The 19,473-nt window shown below is 38.5% G+C and overlaps 1 protein-coding gene across 3 annotated transcripts in view; it reads right to left on the bottom strand.

The window, feature by feature from the left end:
* Nucleotides 1-19,473, bottom strand: part of Adcy8 (adenylate cyclase 8) — a 215,879-nt gene that overhangs the window by 153,711 nt on the left and 42,695 nt on the right. For all 3 annotated transcript variants that reach the window (XM_034516539.2, XM_034516538.2, XM_034516537.2), the window contains exon 3: nucleotides 13,165-13,314. In XM_034516539.2, the coding sequence (XP_034372430.1) occupies nucleotides 13,165-13,314 (150 nt within the window). The remainder of the gene's footprint in view (nucleotides 1-13,164; nucleotides 13,315-19,473) is intronic.

Below are 19,473 nucleotides of genomic sequence, written 5' to 3' on the forward strand. Positions count from 1 at the left end.
TATTTTAAAAATGTGACTAGAGTTATATAAAGGCAAGAGACATTCCCTTCAGTATTTTCTAGGTGGGCTATATTAACATCAAGTGCCAGGTCAGCTTAGATTCATGAGATAAAATATTCCCATTTGGCTCCCCTAAATCTTGAGGCTGGATCAAAGGTGTGGAGAGCTGTCATGGTGATTGATTTCTTCTTTCTTGAATGTCTCTGAAAATGTTAATTGTATGCAAATGAGTACAGGGTGATGGCCTCTCTGTGAATCAGAAGTATTTAAAGCGAATGCTGCTTAAGGATGCAATCTGAATAGGAACACAAATAACATGAAAAGCCTCACTATTAGACTCTGAGTGTGTACTGTTGTCAGACTCAGGATGTGACCTAGATGGTCCAAGAATCAATCATTATTCTTAACTAACACCTCACTAAGCCAGCCAAAGGACTAGGTACTTTCTATACAGAGCTTGATTTTCTGGCCATAACCTCAAGATGTATGGAGTTTCATCTTTGATAGATGAAACTTCTCAAACTTAGATGTTAAACTGAGGGCCACCTAAAGGATAAGGAGCTAATGCTAGACTCAAATCCATGTTTGGCTTTCTTTTAAAGCAACTCCTTACTTTGCCATCCCTCCAAATGCAAATCATACGTGGAAATATTGGAAAGGTGGAAGAAGGGGTAGAGGACTCCCTACGTGGGGTAACAACAGTTCTCTAGAGCAAAGACAGCTGAGACGCAGAAGAACTCAATGACCACTAACTCTGAGACTTTGCTCGTAGCTCAAAACTTTCCTAGCAGCTAGAAGAAATCATTGTGCCAACCTGCTGTGGGGAAGCCATTTCTTCCAAATTGAATCATCCTCACTTGGAGGAGAAGGAGAGTTTTAAGACTCAGAAAGTCAATGAAAGTTGCAAGGCTTCAAGAAACTCATGCTTATAAAACTTACCAGATCCATAAGATGCTTACCCAAGGTTGTAAAATAGAAAACAAACAGACAGACAAACAAACAAACAAACACCCTCCAGTGGAGCAGACGGCATACTGGTTTTGGGTTGTGCAGGGAACTCTGTTACAGCTTTCATGAATTATCAGCCACACCAAGGTGATGCACCTACCTTTGGAGCATGAGTGCCCCTGTGTTTAACCCCAATAAACTCATTACTCCAAGTTATACTTCTAAGGATTATTTCTTTTGTTTGCTTTTTATAGTCTATTTAGGATGAATCGATGTTTGCCCCTATTTCTCCAGGAAAAGTAACACAGTGCCCTGCCATTGACAGTATGTTAAAGATCCACAATAACTAAAACTTTTGTGTGTCATGATATGTGAAATAATTTCTAACTGACAGTGGTAGAGGAGGCTTTCTAAAACAGGGGTGGCTAAGCATGTGACTGGTGGTACTTTGGCAGGAATAACCCTGACGTTTTTAGAGTTCCTTACAGTTTTCAGTCATCATGTTACTGATATCTCTGTACATCCTCCTTGATAATGGAAGGGATTATCTGAGAGTCATTTCTAATGTAATGATGACTAAATACCCACAACGTGATTTAAAAGGTTTTGAGGGCTTGGCAAGTTTGCTCAGTGGGTAAGGTGCTTCCCGTGTAAGCATGGGGACCTCAGAGCAGATCCCCTATGACCAAATAAAAACTGGGCATGGACGTTTAGGAAGTGAGGGAAACTTCTAATGGATGACGGTATCAGTCATGTAACAGTCATCTGTGAGATTTTCCACCCCACAGTCATGAAAGTCTCTCACTGGCTGATTCTGTGTTTGATGTGCTTTTAGAGAAAGTCTTGTGCTAATTATTTATTCTGAGTCTGGCAAATTATATTTCAGTTCTAATACTTTCAGATTGACTGACGAACACTGTGTTCATTTTAGACTTTTCTCTAGATTGAAGTGTTCAAGAGTTTACAGCACTAACTACCCTTTTCCACAACAGCACATGAATAGCTGAGGCGATTATTTGGAGAGAAGGGAAGAAAAAGGAGGTACAGAGAGAAAGGGAGCTCCCTAGGTTTTCTGGCTCTTGATTTTATTTATCTGAGCCTTTAATTCTTTATCCCTTTAATTTACTCATATTTAAAGAAGGAGCTTTAGTGGTGATACACTTTAATTCGGTCATTATTCTACTTATCCAATAGAGTTTTCAAATGCTATAATACTGTGGTAGATAGTACAGGAAGGAAACATACAAAATTCTGTATGGATCAAGAAGCTTGCCATTTAAGAGTGGAGATGTATGATATGCTACATATAATACTGAGACTACATTGGAAAGTGCCAACCTTACCTGACTCCAGTTTACACTGAAAACTATATTTGAAACATCATCCTTTAAAAAATTTTTTTTTTAGATTTAACTTAGTGCTTGATCCACAGTATGTGTTTTATAAAACACTACTCTAACTGGATAGTAATAACACATGAGTCAATATTATGAATATTCTGAAGGGGACATAAGAGGAGGAATGGAAATTTGGTAGGGGCTAGAAAGATGGTTCAGCCAGTAAAGTGCTTGTCCTGGAAGCATGAGGACTGAGTTAGGATTACCAGCACCCAAATAAAATCTGCCATGAGGCAGATTTCTGAGGTTCTTTGTCCTCCCCACTCCAGCCTCACCAAATCAGTGAGAGACCCTATAAGTAAGTAAGTAAGCAAGTAAATAAATAAATAAATAAATAAATAATAAAGATAGAGTGTGGGTAAGGAAGACACCCAAGTTTGACCTTGTGTCTCAGAATACATATGCAGACATGTGCACACATACAGGAACCATACCCTCCCCCCACACACACCATGACACATAAAACAATTTTAAAAACAACACACATGCACACACACATCTATCTATCTGTCTATATTCTATCTATCTATCTATCTATCTATCTATCTATCTATCTATCTATCTATTTTCTATGTGTATCTATCTTCAGTGTCCTATGTTGTTGATACTCATCAGTGCTTGATGGATTTTGGATAGCACAGATTTAAACTATTTCTACCATCATGAGAAGTTGCAGAATGTAACATATTGGGGAAAAATTGTGATTGGAATAACTTTTACTTTGGTCTATGAAAATATATAAACAATGGAAATGAAAATATGAAAAACTTCAACTATGAAGAGTGCATGGTTGCTAGAGTAGGGTAATTATGGGTATATTTCTAGGTTGTTTCTAGAGACTCTTGTAAAACATTTCTGCCTAGGCAGCAGCATGCTGATGCCATTAACAGAATAAGAGTTTACATGTTTAAATTTTTTATTGGTTATTGTATTTATTTACATTTCAAATGTTATCCCCCTTCCCAGTTTGCCCCCCACAAGACCCTTACCCTCTCCTCACTCTCCCTGCCTCTGTGAGGGTGCTCCCCCACCTGCCCACTCACTCCTGCCTCAGAGCCCTAGTGTTCCCCTGTCTTGGGTCATAAAGTCTCCACAGAAACCAGGGGTTCCCCTCCCAGTGATGCCAGATAAGGCAGACATTCTTAATTGTCAAGGATAGGCTTGGATTTGGAGGATAGTATCCTGAGAAATTAAACTACAACATGAAAGCATCTCAAAAATCTATTAAATCATCTCTTAATAGATAAAATAATATTTGCAAACAATAAGTAGAAGCTACTATATGTCTATCACTTCTTTTGTTTTTCTTGGTTTGTGTTTTCCCCCTTTGATACTACAGTTACTGTGGAGAACACAAAGTAAATATCTGTTCCATCTCAATGAATCCATCACATAGAAAATATAAGGAGAGATACAGAATAATGTAGAAAAAGATTAAGGCCCATCAGAAAATGATGAAGGTTACAGATATGAGGTCAGAGGAGATCTTTGTGCAAGAATGACAATTGACCTAAGCAGTCAAGAGCACATGAGGCTAAGGGGGAAATGAAGGTCATACCATGTAAGGGGAAAGTACAGAGGAGCAAGTGCAGTAAGGGTGGAGGAGATGTAGGAAATGGTGAATGTTCCTGTACAAATGAGAATGAAGAATTTGAGATACACTAACAGAAGATGAGGTTGAACATAATGAGTGTTTTTGGGTTGGCTTTGAATGTAAGAAATGAAGAATAGAAAAAAAAAAAAAACAAGTAGATTTTATTCTGTAGCTAGATCTATCTCCCTGGAGAAGAAATAAATGTTCAGAGATTCTTCTACTTTTTGCCCAGCCTTAATTCTTTCTTATTATTTAGTCATATCTGTACCTTTAAAAATAGCCTAGAAGCTATGAGGCAAAAACATGAATCAAACTAACCTACTTAGAACTCAGTGGGAAACCCAATGTTGTCACTCAAACCTTTTTCCATCCCTTAGTTCATACCACTATTGTCTACCAAAGACATTTAAAGTAAACAGAATTGCTTTAATATAGCAAAAACATCTGTTGCATTTAAAAATAATCTCCTGCTGATGTGACATATGGTATCATCAAAAACTTTATTCCAGTGCCCCTAGAGCTTCTGACACACCTCAAAATGCCACAATTACCATAAAGAGGTTTATGCAATTCTCAAAGCTGAAAGGAAAACAATTAATTCATTTTAATATTTAAAATAAATATGGGCCATTTGGATCATTTGGGAGGAGAAATGGGATTACAAAAACCACAATAATTAGAATCTAACTCCCCAGAGAGAGATGATCTAAGATGTAGCTTCAGTTGGAAAATTCCCCTAGCTGGTCTGTGTAAGATATGCATTCAGTCTGTCCCAGATTTTCCGGGATTAGGTAAGAACATTCTGTGTACCTGGCCTCAGTGGGGGTTATTTATGATGGACACAGTCTCATTGTGTTTTACATAGATTTTCTTTATAATCCATACACATACAAGTGCAAAAAGAGAGTGAAAGTTCAAGTTCAATATTATTCAGTTAAATAAGTACTAATCTAAAATGCTAGGAAACAGAATGTTAGATGAGTGAGATGTGAGATGTAGAAGCTGCTTCTACACTAATTTTTGGTTATGGAATTAGAGAAATATAGATGACTGATGTCTTAGTTTGGGTTTTACCTCTGTGAAGAGACACCATGACCAAGGCAACTTTTACAAGGGACAATATTTAACTGGGTCTGCCTTACAGTTTCAGAGGTTCTGTCCATTATCATTATGTCAGGAAGTATGGGAGTGTCCAGACAGACATAATGTTGGAGAAGGAACTAGGAGTTCTACATCTTGATCAGAAGCAACCGAGAAGACTGGCATCCTCATGCAGCTAGGAAGAAGATCTCTTCTACAATGGGTAGGGCCTGAGCATAGCAGGAGACCTCTAAAGTATCCACATTGATACACTTCCTTTTACAAGGTCACACCTCCTAACACTACCCCTCTCTACAGGCCAAGCATATTCAATCCATTGCAACCAAGGAATGACAAATGTCCCATAGCCTCGTGCATTTAAACATTTGGTTCCGGTAAGTAGTTTTATTTGAAAAGATTTCTGTACTTTAAGAGGTGAAGCTTTGCTAGAGTAAGTATAACAATAGGTGGAGACTATGAGAACTTATTTCTTTGCCCTACTTCCTGTTTGCTATTTCTGTGTGTTTTCTGTGTGCAGATGGAATGTGATCAGCCAGTTTCTTGCTTCTGCCACCATGTATCCCTGCCATAATGAATTTTGTTCCTCTGGAACTACAAGCTAAAATAGAGTTTTTCTTCTCTATGGTGGTTTGAATTAAAATGTGCCCAATAGGCTCCTAGGGAGTGGCACTATTTGATATGATTAGAGTATATAGTCTGGTTGGAGTAGGGTATAGAAGTGTTGAAGGAAGTGTGTCACTAGGGGTGGGCTTTGAAGTATCCAATACTCAAATCAGGCCAAGTGTCTCTCCCTACTGCCTGCTGATCTGGATGTAGAACTCTCAGCTACCTCTCTAGCACCATGTCTGCCTGCTTGCTGCCATGCTTCTGGTCATGATGATAATGGACTAAACCTCTGAAACTGTAAGCCAGCCCCAGTTAAATGCTGTCATTTATCAAAGTTGCCATGGTCATGATGTGTATTCATAGCAATAGAACAGTGACTAAGATAATCTCTAAGTTGCTGTTGTGAGGGTATTAGTCATATTAATGAAAAAGTAACTAGAACAATGACTTAATGTTATGAAATATGACACAATTGGTAAGAGAGTTAACTTTCACAGCATAGTGGGAGCATGAGAAAAGTTTCATAGCCCTACTTGGGAGCTAAGGACAAATTCCATGGAGGCAAGGATTGCAATACAGAAAAGTAGAAATATATTGCAAGGGGGTGAGTTTGAAGACTGAAAGAACTCATTGCTGGAGATATAGTTAATTTGGGAGAGTGCTTGTCTAGAACATAGAAATCCTTGAGTTCAATCCTCAACACCATGTAAATTGGATGTGTTGGGAGGTCTGTAATTGAAACATTTTGGAGGTAGTTATAGAAAGATCATTAATTATTTTTGTCTATGTAGAGAGTTATCTTAGTTTGGGTTTTACTGCTGTGAGGAGACACCATGACCAAAACAACACTTATAAAGGCAAACATTTAATTGGGACTGGCTTGCAGTTTCAGAGGTTCAGTCCATTATCGTCACTGGGAAGCATAGCATTGTGCAGTAAGACTTGGTGCTGGAGGAACCCAGCATTCTACATCTTGATCTGAAGGCAGCCTAGAGGAGATTGTCTTCTTCAGGCAGCCAAGGAAGTTATCTTCCACACTTGGAAGAGCCTGAGCACTAGGAGACCTCAAAGTCCACCCACAGAGTGACACTTCCTCCAACAGTGCTACACCTATTTCAACAAGGCCACACTTCCTAATAGTGTCATTCCCTGTGGGCCAAGCATTCAAGCACATGGGGGACAAACCACTACCACAGAAGTTCAAGGCCTGACTGGGGTACTTGAGACCTTGTCTCAAGGGAGAGAGACAAGGTTGAGGATGGAGGGCAAGTTCACTTGCTTGTGGGAGTTTTGGCACAGTATAAGAATGAAATGGGTAAAAAAGAACCTGGGAAGAAAAGATGGGACCAAACCCAAAAGGTATAGAATATGTTGATAAATGCCTGGTTCATAGTTAGCACTCAAAGGATTGCAATTTTCTTTTTTGTTGCCATTTCAGAAATTACTTTGTTTCAGATATGAACTATTCCCTCTGTATACTGTATAATTTCATTATTATATACATACCAAATGAATATAAGGCATCCATACTTTATGTAAGTTTTCTGCCCTTGAAAATAAGCATATGTTCTAATATTATTTTTTCTTTTTAAGTACATTTTTGTCAAAATATAATTGTATTACTTTCTCCTTTATCTTTCCTTCCTCTACCCTGTCCCTGTTTCTAAACCCTCCAGGCCCTTTCACTTTGAATCTCAAATTAATTACTTATTGTTACACACACACACACACACACACACACACACACACACACACACACACACACAGACACATACAGACAGACAGACAGACACACACACACACACACACACACACACACACACACACACACACACAGACACAGACACATACACACAGACAGACACACACACAGGTTAGTTTTATGTCAATTTAACATAAGCTGGAGTCACTGCAAAGGAGTGAACTTCATTTGTGAAAATGCCTCCATAAGATCAGACTGAAAGGTACTTTCTTAAGTTGTGATTGATAATAGAGGGCCCAGCTCAGTGTAGGCAGTGCTATCCTTGGGCTGATAGTCCTGGGTTCCATAAGAAATCAGGTTGAAGGATCAATAGGGAGCAAGTCAATAAGCATGGCCTCTGAATTAGCTCCTACCTCCAGATTTCTGTCCTGGCTTTCTTCATTGATGAGCTACAATGTGCTTCCTCAGTGGAATACCAGTGTAAGCCAAATAACCTTCCCCGGCACCCAACTTGCTTTTGGTTTTGGTGTTTCACCATAGTAATAAAATTCCTGACTAAGATAGTATGTATGGACAAATATACAAATATAATCTTCTGAATCTGCTTTATTTTTGTTGTTGTTATTTCTGTATGTATGTTTTCAGGGCTGACCACTGTGTATTAAGTAACCAATAAGAGGTTCATCCCTGGGAGATAATACTTCTTCCTCTCCAAGCAGTCATTAGTTGCTTATAGTTCTTACCTATATGGAGGAGGACCCCACGGAAATTTCCCCTTCCACAGGAGCATATCTATTGATATTGCTGTTGTTCCAGGCTTGCATTTTCACTGAATGGAAAGCAACAGTATTCCACTGAGGAAGCACACAACTCCCTGGAGGGAATCAGACAAAAATCTAGTGCCAAACATTCAACAGATTATCTAACAGTATCATCAATAATTTAAATAACTGAAATTCTACTCATTCTCTAGTCTTGTCTGGAGTGAAAACTATGTCTTACTTGACTCTGTCTACACTAGAGATGAGTGTCTATACAGGTGACAAGGTGAATGAAGAAGCATGAGACTATTTATAGGCTATACCTATGAACCTTGTTCTTGTTTAAGATATTCTTACATGTTTTACCCAGGGTGGGGTACTTGTCATTAATTCACTTTGGTGAATTGTATCCGCAGGTCAGTGGATGAGTTCAGACAGTGTTTCTTTGAGGTTCTGTATGTTTGCAGTTTATTTGTGACCCAACCAATATTGCCACAGGGACATTTGAAGCTATCTGTGTCCTTCCTTGTCCAATAATCTATAAGTCTAGGGGCTGATGGCTGGTCCCCATTATATTCTTAATGTTCGACTAAACTTTCCCCCTTATGCCCAATCCACAACTAATGAGTTGACTTGTGATTGAACAAAAATGTCATCTGGATACTTCTGTTGTGTCCTACCATAAGATGAAGCCAATACTTGAAAAATCCCACAAAAGTTGATCATGTATGTTCAACCTGGCATCTTCAGCTTTGCCTTTTATTTGCAAAAAACCCTGCTGTTATGATCCTTTGGGAGTGATTATTCAGATAGCATTTAGTGTCTGTTTTTTAGGTTCTTCTGGTATCTCCTTTGCACTATAGAGAATTATGAACCATTAAGTATTATAATTAGCTCTAAGAGGTAAATGGAGATGTATTTATCAGTGACACATAATATTTTGAAAAATACAGATGAAGTGTAATGGTGATGAGATCTAGCTGCTATGTATTTAAGGAGAGCCACCATTTTGCCCAACCTTTAGATAAATAAGTCTACCTTATTTCAAATGAGACAGGTCAATTCATAATGTTTTCCCAAATGAGTCCTCTTGGAAATGAGCTGAATTGGCTGAGTCACATAAATAATTATACAAAATAACACTAATGGAAACTCTTCACTGACTTGCAAAGGCATTGCACACAATATGTCCAATTGTTAGGGAGGCTTTTCAGGCAGGATATTATTATATCTTTGCTGTGGATGGAGAAAAGAAGACTCAGATTATACTCAACTCACCAAAATAGTAACCAAGGAAAAATGTCAAAGCCAGGACAGTCTCATTCAAAAACCTGTGTATTTTCTGCTAGATTCCTTTGCCTCTTATTCCTAAAAAATAATGCAAAACTGCAGCAGAGACCAAATGTTTGTGTGAAGTAAGTTTTAGCACTGAATGATACGGAGTCAGTTATCTTAGATACTAGAAAAGGGGAGAGCAATATCCAAGGAATATCTGATCATATCTATGAACATGGGTCTATAAGAATGTTGTGAATTTCATTTAATGCTTGCATTATGGGTTCCCAAATTGCATGGGGAATCTGGCAGATGAGACGCTGAGGATTCCTGCCAACAGCTGGTTCTAATTGGTAAATAGTTTCATGCAGCCAATGGCTGAGCAGGGAGACAGAGGCAGCACTTTAGGATTCACTTCATGTGGACCAAAGAAGTAGGAGGTAGAATCGCCATTGCCAGGAAAGGAATAAGACCTGTTCTTGAGAGCTGTACAAAAACAGAATGTGCAATCACGTAAGACCAAGGGCCCCCATGTTTGGGTCTGGGATAGCAAAGATGGCATATAGATTTTACTAAGTTATAATTCAGGAGAATTGGAGGGGACGATCTAGTAATGTGGATGTTTGGGAGTGACCTAGCCATTGCACAGTTTAAGGCATAATAAAATAGAAGGCTCTGTGTTTGTGTATTTCATCCAAGACTCCATAGCATTTGGGCAGACAGTAAGGAACTCACACAGCCACCATGAGTTAAGAGTAAATTAATCAAACTACACAAGATTACAGCATCTTTTGCTTAATTCTTACAAGAAAGAATGTTTTAGTATGTGATAGTTTCTCTTGCCTTTCATCCAGGAAACCGACAATACTGATCCATAAATTTGTATTTTTATATACACTTTATCTAATGTGATGCACATACAAAGAAAGATACTGACTAGTGAATGGACAAGAACATAGAAGTGTAGGCCATTCCACTAGGAAGCAATAGACTGTGGTGCAAAGTCTACTGACATTTGGACTCATTGTATCTGGACAGTTTGCATCAACATCTTGACAGATATTTTTAATCCTTCTGTGAAGCAAAAATCTATACCAATGGTATGGAGAGATGGCTCAGCAGCTGATAGAGTTTTTGCTGCACACTCACACAGCAAGCTAGACCAACTCTGAGGGATCAGAGACAGAGGTAACTCTGGGGTTGGATGGTTTTCAGAGTAGCCAAGAAAAATGGAAGTCCCAGGTTCAGAGAGAGAGAGAGAGAGAGAGAGAGAGAGAGAGAGAGAGAGAGGGAGAGAGAGATATTCTATTTCAAAAGTAATAATTAGCCAGGAATATAGGACACCTGACATTCCTCCCCTGTCCTCCACATGCACACAGAGACAAACGCATCTACACAAATACACACACACACAAACACACACAGAGACTCACATTCACACATGTACATATATATTCACGCACATAATATACATTCATATACACACATATATATGCATTCACACACATACATGTACATGCACACATATGTACATATACATATAGAAATGTATGTATAATACATATACATGAATTTACACACATACAATGCATTCACACACATACATGAACATATATGTTCACAAACATACATATACATTCATATACATATACATTCACACACATACATATGTACATTCTCTCTCTCACACACGCACACTCACAGACAGAAAATAATCAAGATTAAAGATGGCAGTAGAAGAAACCATGCAGCAAGCTAGATTGCTAGAATACAATGGTCAAAAGATATTTGGAACTGAAGAGCAGGAAAAGATAAAACCTTAAGCTAGGAAGCTAGACAATTGTCATTGTCTCTGGAATTCCATAAACATAGCAAATAGCATCCTGGGAGACTCACCCACAACACAGCTCTTGTTATGATAGACCATCAGGAATAGCTGAATGAATTATTAACATGGTGGAGTATTTTTAGTTGGCCCAAGTCCCATGGAAAGAGTGACGTGCTAGTCTGGCAAGGGCTCTACTTTGCACAGGAACATAATACACAGCCCCGCAGATCTCGTCTCTATTGTATGAAATGCTTTCCTTTTGGGAAATAATTTCTCTAAAGGATCCTGGAGTTATTCAGAGAACCTATAATACAGCTATTATGGAGGTTCCACAATTGTTTTAGGCATTGACTTAGAAGCTTCTCCTTCTGAGTTCTCTAATGCTGATGCAGAATCTACATGATCTGTGCAGTGGTATCTTTTGTGCTGTGAGTCTTGGCCCAGAAGATTTGGACCCAACTTGTCTGCCACATCCATTATTACACACATCCAGGTTCATTGAGTTCCAATACTCATGCCTCATGATTTCACCAAATGAATCCTTAAAAAGTGCTGTCTTCTATTTCCCCTCCCTTTTAGGTATATACCTCTCACAGTTACTGTGTAAGGTCCTAATCTGTTAGTGAAGGATTAAAATATATTTACACATAATGGTAAGACTAAAGAGCCTACTGTGGCATAGCTAGTGCATCTACTATGCACACAACTCCCAGAAACATGCTAATTTAGGAGTCTGTATGTTGACTGTAAAGCTGGTTTTCAGAACAGTCTTAATATTTTCTTTAACAATTGCTTTAAAAATCAATGGAATGTATGGAGTTTTTGCATCTGAACATTTGTAATAGTAGCACGTCTTCACCATCTGAATGCACATTTCATTCTAGAGAAACAGACCACTTGCTACGAGCTATTTTTAAGCACCCTACAATCTTTCCAATCAGTATGTCCAAGATTATTTCCACATTTATTTCAAACAGAAATTAATTTCGCTAATCCCTTAACTCCATCTACACTGCTTTGTCTGCTTCATCCTTTAGTCTGGGTTTAGCTCCAGGTACACTAAAGTATCCTTGCTTTAAAAACAGGGTAAAGTCTGAGCAATTTGATAAGGATCAGGGTCTACTATGAGTTTACAGTTTACATTTCTATGTAGTGAAAAAAAATATTTATAGTTTTAAAGAAGGAAGTCCAATATGAGAGCGCTGGTATTTTTTAAGAATGACTGCCTAGGTCACAAACAGCGATGTCAGGTATAGGTGTCAGGGAGGTGTTCCGTGTGGCAAGAGCTCTGTCATTGGATAGAGAAGAGGTAGATGGAACTAGGAGTTGGAAGGAGGAAGGAAGAAAGAAAAGGGGAAAGAGGAGAGAACATGTCCATGATGTCTGTGTGTCTCTAGCAGTCTAATATCAAGGTTAGGTAATTGGGATAACAACTCTAATTTTGTGGGCATCTTGTGTATTGAGTATTTGATAATAAATTAAGAGTTTCATTTCTACCACCAGGTACTAGGAATTCTTAGATCTACCGCATGGAGGGTGGCAGAGTTGGCCCTTGAGCCATGGACTCCACGGAGCTGACTGGCGGAGTAACAGCCACGCCAACGTCTCGCGGGTCCTGGGCTGGCACCTCTGGCTAGCTGGTGTCACGCTAAGTGTGGGAACTTAGAGTGGGAACATGGTGGGGACTGGGAACTAGCCAGGTCTGCACCACCTTTTCTAATACCGCCCGCAACAATTCAGTAAGTGTATTTATTTCTTGTAGGAAACAATATGGAGAGTAAGAACAATGTAGTTTGACTCTAAGCCTAATGTGAGTGCTTTAGATTCTGGGATCCCATCGCATAAACTTGGAGAGCACTCTTGCAGAGCAGGATGTGTTTAGAAGGAATAAAGGGTCCCGTGATAGAAGGCTAGCTACCATCATGTCAGAGACACAGTCTTGCATTTGGTACCTGTCTTTGGTTTTCTGTCTCCAGGCGGAGCCTGGCCTCCACACACCTCCGGGTCTCCAGGAAGGCCTGGCGCTGGGCACGGTCTGAAAGGTAACTGATGAAGATTCCTGCTGTATTCATGCACATGAATAGCACCACCTGGGCGAGGACCTGTGAGACAATTCCAGATATCCTGGTTAGATGTGTCAAACCGCAGCTGCTTGGAGAGAAAGTAAATATTTTAGAGGGAAGTTTTTATCAGTCACCGAAATGTCTTGTCTTGTGCTACATTAGTCGAACACTACTTTCATTCTGATTTTGAATCCAAAGTCACTTTTGAAACAAACCTTTCTGGACAACTCCACACAATTAAAAACCATTGTTCTGTACTTAAGTATAGGCCAGAACCTTCCTTAGAAACTTGAGATAAAGAGGCTGTTAGACACCTCCCTTGACCTTACCTACCCACATCCTTCTGTTCACCAACTCAAGAAAAAAAAAAATGATACCATAATGCTTAACATAAAGAAAGAATCCCTTGAAGGATGCTCCTGTCTACAATCCCAGTACTCATAAAGCTAAGGCAGAAGGATGGCTGCAAGTGTGAGGCTAGCCTGGGCTACTGTGTGATACTATGCCTCAAAATAAAAAAGAATAAATAAATAAATTCTTAAATATAGAGAACCTGTATTGGGAATCTAAAACTTGGGGTGTGGGTAAAAAATGAACATGGGGCTTGGGGTATGCTAAGTAAGTACTGAATTGCCAGGCTGGAGAGATGACTCAGGGTTAAGAGCAGCAGCTGCTCTTCCAGCTGTCCTGAGTTCAATTTCCAGCAACCACATGGTGTCTCACAACCATCCATAATGGGATCTGATGCATCTGATGGATATATATATATATATATATATATATATATATAATCAAAACAACCTAAGTACTGAATTGCCTTCTAGTTATCTACAATTATTGTATAAACTCCATTCTGAACAGAGCATGCACAGGGTAAATGAAAAGTGATTGGATTGATCGTTAAATGTCTGAACTGAGATTTGAACTGCAGACCAAGAGACAAAGATTTTCACTTGATTCTGTTCAAATTAAACATTGGCAAAAATGAAACAACATAAAAACCACCAGTTTCTGATGATGTAAAGCTTGCCCAGGATTCCCAAGTTCCCCAACGTTATATAAAGTTTTATAGCACAGAAAAAAAAAAAAAGCAGTGAAATGTGTGCCCTCCAGAGAAAGATAGTCAATAGAGACACCCATTCTGATTTGAGTCAGACATCAGAATTAGAAGTCAAAATTCATAGCAGTGCTTTTTACTGCTCTGTAAAAAGCAGAGCATAGGAACTCTAGTTCTGACATGAAAACATTCACTCATGATGTTGAGAGACCAAGTTTTGGGTTCAGACTCCATCTTAGAGAAACTGACTTAACTAAGTTTGTGTTCAAGGTCAGTACCTAGCATTAGTTTCCAAATTATTCCTGCAACAAAACCAGAGCCTAGCTTCAGTTCCTAGGCTAACCTCAACAAGACCTATGTTTCCAGGTTAATCTTCCCCAACAAACTTACTTCTAACACCATTCTCCAGGTTATTTCCCCCAGTGAATCTGCACTTCCAGGTTACAAGCCCTTTCCTGCCTACCAACCACCAATTAGGAAGAAATTAGAAGTTAAGTTTAAGATTTGGCTCCAGCCAACTATGCTAAAGGCCACAATAGCCCCCCAGGAGATGCTAGCCAGGCTAGAAACACTCACCCCTCCCTTGCTGCTTTCTTGCCTCAATGAATTTTCAGGGCTTTTCCTCCACCAGAAGCATCCTTCTGGGCCGTGGTGAGGTAAGTAAGCCTGGACTAGCTCTAATAAAGACCCTGGTGTGACTGCATTGGATGGGCTCATGACTGGTCTTTCATGGTTCATGAAGACTACCTTGGTACTACAATCTTAAGGCGCACATAGGCAAGTTAAGTATCATTAGCCTATTTCGAGGAAAAACACTGTTTAAGGACTTTAATAATGTGTGCAACAACATTGAAAACCATAACTTAACCTATACTTAGCTATATCTTTAACTTAAATTGTCATAGGGAAAGGAAAAGAGAATGTGACAGAATAAGTTGTCTAAAGAACTAATGTTTTTAACCAATTTTTATGAAAGCAGTTTCAGATTTAAGAAACTCTTAAGGTCCACACAGGCTAAATGTGAACAAGATGTGCCTGTATACATCATAGAACAAATGCCAAAAGCCAAAAAGAATTTTATAAACAGTCATAAGGTTAGACATTCGATGTTAGACATTGGAAGTGTACTTCCCAGTTCCAAAATTATTTCTAGATTAAATATGAAGAAATAATCTTTATGTTATTGACAAAATGTTCCTAAAATATACTTATATAAAAATTCTGAAATTCAAAACAAAATAAAATTAGTTGCGTTACATAAATACTAGATTAAAAAAAGACATATTACTAGGGATGAATAAGGTCATTATAAAATGGGGAAATGTCAGGACTACATTGGGAAAATATTATTAACACATTTAATATTATAGTCTCAAAATATGCAATGCAAAATATGATAAAAATTGGTATAATTATTTATAGATCAGTATTCTATGGATGTATTTTCAGCAGTTACTGTATCAAAAAAAAAAAAAAAACCCAAAAAGCAGGAGATAATTTAAACATATCTTTCAATTAATGCTCACTAAATGGAGTATGGTATCCAACAATTCTTCCACTTAAAAATGTAAACACATCTTATGAGAAGACCAGAAGCTTGCCTGCAGATTTTAAAGAACTAATATCAAACAAATTAGATTACTTGGTGGTTTGAATAAGAATGTCCTGTTATAAGCTCAGTTATCTGAATCCTTTGTCCCCAGTTGGCAGCCCTGTTTGGATAGGCTGTGAAGGTGTCGCCATACACTGGAGGAAGTATGTCAAGAGGACTTGACTTTGAGGTTTCAAAAGCCTTGTGCCAAAGTTAGGACACTCTATCTGCTTCCTGCTTCCTATGATTGAAGATGTGATCCCTCAGCTCTCAGCATCCAGCTCCAGGCACCATGTCTTCCACCTGCTGTAATGCTGTCTCTGCCATTATGAACTCTAACCATCTGGAACCACAAGCTCAACCAAGCTCTTCCTTGTATAAACTGCCCTGATCATGGGGTTTTATAAGAGCAACAGAAAAGTAAATGACATAGCTATGAATATCATCAAGTTCCAAAGCAATGAACAAAAGAACAATCATAAAACACAGTGTACTTAGAAGTTAAAAAAATCCAAACCCATTGATCTAAGGATACACGATAATCTTGTAATAGTAAGTAATGCCCAGAGGACAGTGGAAATACTGCAGAGCAAACCTTAGGAGTTAAAAAAAGAATGGTTGAAGACAAATGTGCTGGCCACTAAACATAAGAAATTATCAATATCATAAAACCAAATAAAACAAAAGAAACTCCATAATAAATCCAAAGTATGTATATATATAGATATATATATATATATATATATATGAAAACAACACAATAGGAACCAGTAATAAAATAAAAAGTAAAATTAATGGGGACCACTTGACCACTTGATAGTTTCTTTTCTGTCAAGGACAGTAAACAGAAATCCTTCTTTTCAAGTCCACTAAAGAGAAAAAGTACAAACAAAACAAAACCAGAAGAAAGGCATATAAAACTCACAAAATGTAAGGCTTTGAAGAATTTAAGAAATAATGCCAATTATGGATTTTAATGTAAGATCTCAAATATAATTAAGACATTTCTGACGTTGACTCAGAAAAAGAGGAAAAATTAAATATGTATAATCACAATTAAAAATCTTTTTACAAGGGAGGCAACAAACTTTGATGGCTTCATTACATAATTCTAAAAGAATTGTGAAACAATCTAAATATTTTATCTCTTTAGGAGAACAGAAAGTAGAGAACACTCCCCAACTCAGTTTATGAGGCTAGCTTATTTGGGCAAAAATCTGGCCCCGAACTTACAACTCTCCTGCCGTAGCCTCCTGTGTGCTAAAATTGCAGATGTATGTCGCCGTGTCTACCCTGGTCTAGAATAATGTTGACATGCTGAACCTAACATAGCCAGCTTAGCTTTGACTGGTAAATTTTGTTCATAAGCATAGAAAATGAATTCTTAAACATAATAATAGCAAACAGAAGCCATAAGTGTATAGAAAGGATAATTCATCTTGACCAGACTGAGTTTCTCTTAAAAATTTGTGGATAATTTAACATTATTAAATCAATTAATATGACTCACCATGTACACATATACCTAAATGAAAAAGAGTTTAGCAAGGATGCCATGTCAAAATAAAATCGATTGCATTCCTAGTCACCCATAAAATAAAAAATGATGAGCCGCAGTGCTACCAGCGAACACCTGTAAGTCAAGACAGATACTCCTATAATGATACCAGTTCCAGAATAGGTATAGACCAAGTTACAAGCCTGATGGTTATTTTTCTTCTTTTTCATGCATGTGTGTATACATGTTTGCACATGTGTGTTTGCATGGTTATGTGTGAGTGTGCATGCACATGTGTTCACATGCACAGGGAGACCCTAGTTGACATTAGGAATCTCCTTAGATCACTTTCCACCTTACTAATTTAAGGCAGGGCCTTTCACCTGAAGCCAGAGCTGTCTGATATGGATAGTCTGGCTAGCCAGTTGTGCCTCAGATAGCATCTCTGCTCTCAGTAATGAGATTACTGGGGGGTGGGGGTGGGGGTGGGGGGAGCACTGTGCTTGCCTGGCATCTACACAGAGTCTGATACTCACTTAGGTTTTCTCAATGTAGGTATATTTGAACATCATTCCCACTGCCTTGGATGCTTCTCATGATGCTTTCTTGTGTGGCTGGTTCCTCTTACTCTCCTGTTCTCAGTTTTATCGTAGTTTTCCCAGAAGCATTCCCTAGCTACTGACATTTGTGATTCTTACAGCCTATGTGTTCATCCTCAGTTGTGATTATATACTTATTTTTGTTGCCTTCTTGGCTAATGTGTATCAGCCACATTAGATTTCTTTTTACAGACATGATGTGCATTGCCTTGCACAGTAGATAAATGCTCAACATTATGTCTATAAATTGCTCTATATTTCATGTGTGCTACTATTTGATGAATGGCTACATGAGTGAATGACTAGGACAAATATTCTTTAAAATTTTGGATATTGCAAAGACTTTAAATGGAAGACCAAGTTATAGCTAATATAACATACTTGACTTCATGTTAAATAGAGAACATTTTGCTAAGTGTTTTTTATATATGTTTCATCTCAGTTATTACTGTATTTGGCATAGGATGGAACTTAAAGTTCAGGAATGCTAAGTAGCTTACCTAATGTCAAACAGCCTTACAGCCAAGGGATCTAAGAAAGCTATAGGACATGAAGGCAGTTTAGTGGAGCTGGACTTCAGTCAGGAATCTAAGTGACAATTTTCTCTTCTGGTCTTGCATGTAGTGGTGTGTGATGTCCCAAGGGAAATACAGGTTGTAGATTCCCTGTTCTGTTCCCTGCCTCCTCTGGGCTGGTATACCAGTGGTGCTGGGACATGCCCAGCAGAGAGGAAGATCTTGGTACCACGTGTGTGTGTGTGTGTGTGTGTGTGTGTGTGTGTGTGTGTGTGTGTGTGTCAGAGGACAACCTTGGTAGTTGCTACTCTGCAAATAATATCTACCCTGTTCTGACAGGGTTTCTTATTTTTTCGCTGGCCTGGAGCTTGCCAAGTTGGCTAAACTGAGGAGGATAGCCATTGTGTTTCTGGGATCTTCCTGATTTTGCCTCTTTTAATATTGGGATTACAGGTATGTACCACTATGGTGAATTTTTATTTTTGCTTTTCTACATATAGGTGCTGGGGAAAAGTCAAACTTAGGTCCTCATGTTTGAAAGATGAGCATTTTACAAACTGAGTTATTACATGAGCCCTATGGCTCAATTCTTGAGTCTATACAAAGGGAAAGAGCCTTAGGGTAGGTGCATGCTGCACATTCCAGAAGCAAGAACTGGCTCTAAGAAATTAGAAACAGGCTATTAAATGCAGGGGAAAGGTCTGTGGGTATGTCTGAGAATTAGCTATGTTCCACTTCAGATATTCATGTAGGATTTCAGGGTGACCTCAGCTCTTTGCCTGCCAGAAGGTTCATTTTTGTCTCTTCTCTCCACAAAGGCATTCCCAGGAATGTTGTAATATCTATAATTTAATGGTAAAACCAAGGCTCCAAGAGCAACTTACACATAGGTAAACAGCTCAGGAAGTTTTGGATCCATGCTCACTGCCTGGGGTCTC

Source organism: Arvicanthis niloticus, chromosome 13 (assembly GCF_011762505.2).
Source record: "Arvicanthis niloticus isolate mArvNil1 chromosome 13, mArvNil1.pat.X, whole genome shotgun sequence".
Lineage (NCBI taxonomy): Eukaryota > Metazoa > Chordata > Mammalia > Rodentia > Muridae > Arvicanthis > Arvicanthis niloticus.